This window comes from Gadus chalcogrammus, chromosome 4, assembly GCF_026213295.1.
Source record: "Gadus chalcogrammus isolate NIFS_2021 chromosome 4, NIFS_Gcha_1.0, whole genome shotgun sequence".
NCBI lineage: Eukaryota > Metazoa > Chordata > Actinopteri > Gadiformes > Gadidae > Gadus > Gadus chalcogrammus.
In genome coordinates this window covers 3,740,000-3,748,380 of record NC_079415.1, presented here as the reverse complement: position 1 = coordinate 3,748,380, position 8,381 = coordinate 3,740,000, and the positions used below count along the sequence as shown (strand labels likewise).

General features: G+C 44.5%; 1 protein-coding gene across 1 annotated transcript in view; it reads left to right on the top strand.

The window, feature by feature from the left end:
* syn3 (synapsin III) overlaps window positions 1–1,177 on the top strand; it is a 59,427-nt gene extending 58,250 nt beyond the window's left edge. The window contains exons 12-13 of the mRNA XM_056587622.1: window positions 343–502; window positions 1,054–1,177. Of these exons, the coding sequence (XP_056443597.1) occupies window positions 343–502; window positions 1,054–1,177 (284 nt within the window). The remainder of the gene's footprint in view (window positions 1–342; window positions 503–1,053) is intronic.
* The last annotated feature ends 7,204 nt before the right edge of the window (window positions 1,178–8,381 follow it).

The following is an 8,381-nucleotide window of genomic DNA, read 5'->3' as shown; positions in this document are numbered from 1 at the left end:
GTGTTGTGTGTGATATGTCCAAATAGCATATTCTATAAATGTGTGTATGTGTGTGTTGTGAACATATAACAATCTGTGTGTGTGTGTCTCTGTCTGTGTGTGTGTCTCTGTGTGTGTGTGTGTGTGTGTGTGTGTGTGTGTGTGTGTGTGTGTGTGTGTGTCGTCTGTGTGTGTGTGTGTGTGTGTGTGTGTTTGTGTGTGTGTGTGTGTGTGTCTGTCTGTGTGTTTGTGTGTGTGTGTGTGTGTCTCTGTGTGTGTGTGTGTGTGTGTGTGTGTGTGTGTGTGTGTGTGTGTGTGTGTGTGTGTGTGTGTGTGTGTGTGTGTGTGTGTGTCCACCACCAGCCGGGGTGCGCTCCACCTCTGGTTCCCCGGCCCAGTCGGCCCACAGCTCCCCCCAGAGGGCCCGCTCCGCCTCCACCTCCCCCAGCCAGGCCTTCCAGCCCGGGCCCCTGCCGGCCCCCGGCCCCGGCCAGCCCGCCCACAAGCAAGCCCCCCAGCTCAAGTGAGTGGGGCCCCCATAACGTCCAAATGTAGTCTGTCATATCAAATCAAACTTTATTTATTTAGCGTCTTTCTTGCAAAATTGCAATACAAGGTGCTTAACAATACAGTGAAAATAAACAAATTAATTCATGTCGGCTGTTCATTCATGAATATTTCAAGGCTAAATGTAACAATGGAAAGTCCGATTTCACCAGATCTAGTAATACTCGGTCTGGCCGCTAGGTGGTGACAGTCGGAAGGTTATGTCCCTTCTTCACACGTTATGCGTTGAGTGCTTTTTACATCCATGGTCGCTTGCTGCAGTCTACGCTCATTACGCAGCTCATAAAGACGTCTTAAATATTGCTATTTGTTATTTAGTTCTTAACAAGCAGATATTATCTCATTGTCTTTATTTATTTCTTCTTCAAATTTCTTTAGAACCACTTGTTTAGATCAAATGTCTCACAATCCACATGTTTCCTAAAATCGATTTTTAGAAAGGATAGTGTTATCACTTATCGTAGCGTACAGACTAACTAACGGCCGCATCGACCGTCTCTTTGGCAGTAAGTCCCAGTCCCTGACCAACACCTTCACCGAGACGCTGCGAGGGAACCCCACCGACGACGAGGCCAAGGCGGAGACCATCCGCAGCCTCCGCCAGTCCTTCGCCAGTCTCTTCTCCGACTAACCTCCGACCCCCCTTACCCCCACCTCCATGCGTCACTACCACCACCTCCACCTCCACCACCGCCACCACCACCACCTTGCTCACATCCTGACCCCCTTGTCCTCACTATAGATGTGTTGAAGACCCCCCCCCCCCCCATCCTACTCCAGTTCATTCACCTTGGGGCTGTCGTGGTTCCAAATGCGAGCGAATGTGGGATACCGCATTGGGTGGAGTTCCCTCCACCCAGCTTGTGTGAGTTAAGATGGAACCAGGATGGCCACTAGGCGAATAAGGCCAGTGGAGCTCTCTGTTCGTCCACCGCTCCCGGGTGTGACCCCTGTTATCGATATAGGGACACAACGGCTAACCGTGGGCTAAGCTAGCTTGGTTCTGCGATGTAAAGTGTCGTTTTTGCTGGGGTTTGGTTTTTATAATTATTGTATCTTTAATTGACTTGTCTCACTGGCAAGGTTTATTTTTTACAGAAATTGTAACGTTTCTTTTTTAAATGTTTTTAACGAGGTGTTCGCAAATTTCCAAGGCAATATAATATCGCAGCGGGAGGTTGGATAGAGGTCAGCAGAAAGATACAAGCCAGCAACGGAGACTCAGAAATAGCAGTGCTGTGGACCCAGAATTGTCTAGATTAAGTAACCTTTGATTTAAACACGACCAAAGGATACTAACTTCTTTGGTTTGATTAGATATTTTATAAATGGGTCAAAATAGCGAACGCACGACTAAAGATCGACCTGTGACCTGGGAACTGCTGTAACCCCTCCCAGCACAGTCTTCCATCACTGCGCTTCCCCCCCTCGAAAACTTTTATTTTGGTATTTTTCGTATAATTCTAGTTGCATTGTAAGTTCCAATTTTATAATTTGAAATATACATTGACATTTGTATCATGATTACTACTGATTGTTGCCAAGTTAAATACAGAGAGAGAGCGTAAAATGTTCCCTTATCAGACGGAACCTTTATTTTGACAGGAGTGAGGAGTTTAGCTTTCTTCTGGACGAGATAAACTATGCTTTATTGGTGAAATAACATCGCTATTCCGCTCGGGAAAACAGTGTCTGAACATCTGCTCTGGCACCTCCTGTTCCCACTGCGTGGCAATAACTCTTTAATCTCTGTGGTTCAAAAGCAACACTATTTTGCCTTTTCCTTCTGCAGAACGCAACAGAACCAAATAAGGTATCACAACAGTGTAGTCACTCAACTAATAAATACCCAGGACTTCTTGTGCTAAAAACCTGTGGATCATTTTTCAAAGCACTGGCTTTAGAGTAAACAAGGATTCATTTTAACATGGCAAAGAAAACGTACTGTAGTGTCATACAAATTACACACACAACTTATGCAGTGGATATACAACACCCGAGCGTCGAGTGAGAATGGGTAGTAATGCTCTCCTTGGCGTATGATTACCAGCCTGGGTATCCCGACACATTCCTCCTGCTGGTCTAGTGTACTGATGAGCAGACAGCTGCGCTACCCTTCCTATGACAACCGCATGTCTGCTGAAAGCAGCTGCAGATTCACTCATTAGCCTGTTTCACCGAGAGAGATGTCAGCCATATCCGCTCAGCGTCCTGGCGTTCACGGTGTGCGCATCGCAGACTCGTTTTATTCCCCTTTTGTGGCTGTGTTGTACTGGTTCAAAGTGGGGTTCAGGCCAGGGTGGGGGGTACGGGTATGGCTTTGAGGTCTGGGGGCCCTGCGTTTCGCAGAACACACGGTCCTCGTTCCAGCGTGATATTCTGTGAGCGTTGCACACTCTCTTAGTTGTGATTTGATCACATCATGAAATAATCGCCCTATGATGCTGATAATAATATAAAATAATAATTATCATAATATGATTGATCTTCATGCATGTCCGTGTATGAATATTTGAGTGTTGTTTGTTCATCTGTAAATCCTGCTGCATTAATAATACCCCTGAAACATAATAACCCCTCCATACTGGCAATAACTATTTAAGATCTCCATATTGTGTATCAGCTAATATCTTCATGTATGTCTCACGACATGAATCAAGTGTGTGTTTGACACTCTCAAGATAAGCCATATGTGAACTGGCATGAATTGTATAATATAAGGTGAATCGACTTTGTTTACGTCAATGTTTACTGAAGGCGGAGGCGGATACAGTGTGAGCCTTACAACGTGATAAAAAAAAAATATATATATATATAACGTGTTCAGAACAACCATCCTATCGAGCGAGGAGGACAATGGAGTTACTGGTTTTAGTTGCATGCGTGATTGATTGTGAAGAGGCACCGTTTTGAAAGTATTTTAATGTTTACCTGCGTCACTGTGTCATGTCGGACCAAATTAGCTTTTTCTTTTGTTGTTGGACATTGAATGTGTTGGGAGTTCATTTGATTTGTGATTATTGATTTATTTTTAATTATTTTATTTTCAACATGAAATTATGTCTAATAACAGTATTGGATTATGCCATGGCAACACTTAATGGATTAGCAGTCACCTCTTGTGCCATAATAATAATAATACTTCTACTACTAATAATAATAATAAGCCAGGTTTTATTGATGGACTGAGATAAAAAACTGTGCTCCTCTGTCAATTTAGGCTGTCCACACAGAATCACTTAGCTATTTAATGCAAATACCAATAATGGCTATTTTGTATTTTAAAAAGGTAAAATCCGATGGCCAGGTTTCAGATTTCATACGAACATATTGTCATCAATTTGATGTCAGATTATGTATCTGTTGAGTTCCTTCAAACTCTTATCGGTTAAATTCCGTGCTCAACTAAAATGTAAAGTAATTTCCCCCAGTGGTCGTGAGTCATGAACATTCCTGATTGGCCAGTTTTCAGAACCCATGAAAATCGGACCAATGAGGTGATTGTTGGAGGTTTCCCCTGAGGTGGGATCGGCTGAGATGTGGTAAATGAATGAAATTGACTGAGGCTTATCATTGCTTGTGTGCCTCTCAGCAGAACAAGGTTTTTAATCGGTCCCAGTTGAGTTTAGTGTTTACTGGTGGCTATCTCAAACCCAGTGGGTGGGTCAAAGGCTCCTCACTCCACCTTCTCCTATCAGCTTCTCCTGTCGGCTTTCCCTTTATCTAAACACTTCTGTTTGACATCCCACCTATATTAGCCTAGGAATACTTATACAGGCACTAGTACTGTACCTGATCATCACATGCATAGCCAAGGCCAAGGGGTAATTCTTCAGAGATATGCTGCCAGAAATCTGTAATACAGCCCACAGAGATGGAGTCATAAAAGTATGTGTACTCTCCCACATCCCTAATGATATGACGTTTGGGTATTGCCTGTCTAATAAGCCAACACACTTATATTGCTGTACTTAAAAAACCCTGTGAATACCCTATCACCAAATAAAAAGCTATCATGTTGCTTGGGTAAGCAGAAGCCATACTTAAAACTTGTCTGACCACCATACTGTTTCTTAGAACATATCCATGTGACCTGACACTGGAAAAGAGTAAGCAAACCAACATGCATGGCGCACACTTTGTACCTGTGCTTAAATTAGCTAACAAGTGTCTTGCTATTGTTCTTTGCATTGGGGATGCAGGCAATAAGAAGAAAACTGTATAATCATGTCAGCCTCGTTCTTAAAACCTGGTGTGGACCGCTGTGTGATCAGAGGTCAGCATTCAATGGACCATTAAGGGAGTGTCTTGGCCCATGTAGGGTTTTCGGAGTTTGAAAGTGTGTGTAAGTTTAGATAAGACAGAAAGGGCTTAGGTTTCAGCCTCAGGTTCAAGATGGTTATTAGTTAAAGGGGTGATATGTCACCAGGTGTGTGCGATTAGCCGTTTGAAAATCTGCCTGTTCCTAGATGTATGATGCATAGATAAGCCACATTTGCTACAGTCCACTGGGTAGGCTGGTAGACTGATCTATCCATCATACATCTAGGTGGACACTTCCACTTGCGATGTCACTAAAACACAGGAAAGGGCAGGTTTTCCAAACGGCTTGTCGTGTCTTCTCACACTCACCCCTGATGGCATAAAATCACCCCTTTAAGGGTTTGAGATCAAGTTTAGATTGGTATGCTGATTTGAACCCTGGCGTGACATCCATCCCTCCGGGCATGGGTAACCAATGACAACCGACAGGTGTGATGTCAGCACAGGTTTCAAGTTCTCTGTTGATCCAACGGTCCACTGTGCAGCTTTTGATTTTTTTTTCGCTTCTTATTTTCAACCTACTGATGATTTTTCCACCTTGATGGGGTGGATGGCGTTTGTTTGCTACTCGTGTCGTGTGCGTGTGTGCGTGTATGCGTGTGTTGCCTTTCTGACTACCGTAATACTGGTATAAATGTGGCATGAATCCCCCGTCTTCCCCGTGTGTATGTTTGCCTCAGGTGGGCCGGCTCGCGACGCGGCAGTTGGGGGCGGGCCCCGTTTGCGAGAGCTGTGGTGCAACTCGTGTGCGTTTTCTCTGTAACCAATTGTGTTTACTTTTTGGGTTCACTTTGTTTTCTTGCTTTTTGTCTGAAAATCTGTTATTAAAAGTAACATCTTTTACTACAGCTGGCGTGCGCACTGCGTTTCCTTTCCGACTACACATTAAAATCCACGTGGTTTCATATAGCACAAATACATTACGTTTCCCCTGAGTTGTTTTGCCTTATATGGGCATTGTGGAGAGTATCTTGGCAGACATCTTAAGAAAAAAAAACTTGTAACTTAAGGCGTATTTAGTGATAAGCCTACAATCTCATTGTTGACTATACTACTGTAGCCTATTTTATTCTGCTTGGCAGGGCTTCTGAGTCTTGGAAAGCTGTCTGCCAAAAACACTGGCAGCCACCTCAGAGGTGAAATACTTTTGGGTTCAGCATTCATCAGTTAAAAGCTATTCCCTGATCGCTGCCCTGGTATTTTTCACAATGGGGTTTTTAAGTGAATGACGATTGCAATAACACTTGGGGTCGATCAGGTAATATGAGTCTGACAGCCTCCACCAAAATACAAATTTATATATTATACAGACAGACACACACACACACACACACACACACACACACACACACACACACACACACACACAGACTTGGACACACACACACACACATACACACACACACACACACACACACACACACAACACACCCACACACACACACACACACACACACAGACACACACACACACACACACACACACACACACACACACACACACACACACACACACACACACACACACACACACATTGAGACAAACACACACACACACATTGAGACAAACACACACACACACACACACACTCTTGGACACTCACACTCCCTGGTTGGATTATTGTAACGAATGTCAAACTATGGCATCATTCAAATACTTCTGGCCCTACACAATGTCTGAATAAGCCTTTCACTTTTCGAAAAGCATTTTCTCATCAGTTACCAGAACCCTGTATTTCCACTTTGGGGGGAGAACGGAAAAGAAAAAACTTGCGTCACCGCACAGTCCTTTCATTTTACTTTAAAGGTGAGGGTTTGGTTACAAAGTCTTTGATCTCAGAATGACATCAGTTTTCAAATCCTCTAGTCTAGGCTACTTGAATTATAATGACATTTTGTTTTTCAAGCCCCTTTTCTAAGGTAATCCCAAGTGTCCCACAACCATCACATTGTTAATATTACAATAATATATCGGTTTAATAATGGAAAAAACGTTTAAGAAATCAAAATCGGACAACAAATATATGGAACTCCATTTGTGATGTCACTTCCCCGGTACTATTTAAAGCATCTGCCACAGCTACTTAAAGGTCCCATGGCATGCTACTTTATGGATGCTTTAATATCGATATTAGTAGGCCCCAAACACAGTATTTGAAGACGTTCTCGAAATTCAGCCGTGGTGCAGATTTACAGCCACTACGAGCCAGTCGCACATTGAGCTTTCTCCAAATGCGCCGTTTCGGTGTCCGTAGCTTTAATGCAAATGAGGAGGAGAGAGGCGGGTCAAGGAGGAGTATGTGGGTGTGGCCCTGAGCAGCTTTCAGCCACGGTACCAAGCGCTCTGTTTACAGGGGATGTATCGCAATGGCGAGGCGCACACAGCCTTTAGCCGTGTTCTGTTCATATTCTAGAACACACGGGAGTCCCGGGGCTCTATATCTAAATGATATTATTATACAAAGATATCTATATCATATAATATATATTATCATGGCCAAAAGCTGTGGGAGCCTCCAGACGATATTATGAATGTCGTTGTTCTCCGACGTCTCTGGTTCTTCCACGTCCACATCAATCTGAAGTAGACTGAACCAAGACATGGAGGAGACAGGGATTGTTGACCGAAGTTGTCTCCCACCGGAGCCTCGCTGCCAAGGGACCACCGCCTCGGCAGCGGGCATCGCTTAGGCACCACCGCCTCCTGCAGCACCGAGGCGGTGGTCCCTCGGCAGCGGGAAGCGGGGCTCAAGCGGGAGACATTCGAGGCCAACAATCCCTTTCTCCTCCATGTCGAGGTTCATGTACTTCAGGGAGTCAAAGCCAAGGTTCCTTTCCCCCAATTCATTCTTAACCATGGCTGAGATAACCCCCACTACGAGTCTCGTTGTGGAAACACCAGAGACGAGAGTCTGACGTGTTATGCGCCGTAACACCAACAGCGTGTACAACACTTGCGTTAATGTCCTGGAGCTCTATATCTAAATAATATAATTGAATACATAGATATCTATATCATATAAAACATATTATCACGGCCAAGCTGTGTGCGCCTCCAGACGATATTATGAATCACAAACGACTTTGTTGGGTTCTCCGACGTCTCTGGTTCTTCCACTTCCACATCAATCTGAAATAGACTGAACCGTATGCCTGCTGCCGGGCGGTGGTGCCTCGCGGCAACCGGTGGCAGACAGCATGTCGCAGTTCATACTTCAGGGAGTCAAAGCCAAAGTTCCTTTCCCTCAATTCCTTCTCAACCATGGCTGAGATAACCCCAACTACAGTCTCGTTGTGGAAATACAAGAGACCGACGTGTTATGAGCCATAACATCAACAGCAAACACTGTGTGTAATCACACACACACACATACACGTGTGGCGCTCGCACGGTCGTGTCTCATTGGCGGGCCAAATTCTCTGGGCGGGCCAGGCAGAGAAATGGGAGGGGCTTAGTTCCTTTATGATGACATATGGGACCACATTCCAAATCAGCGCGCTTGAGCCTCTGTT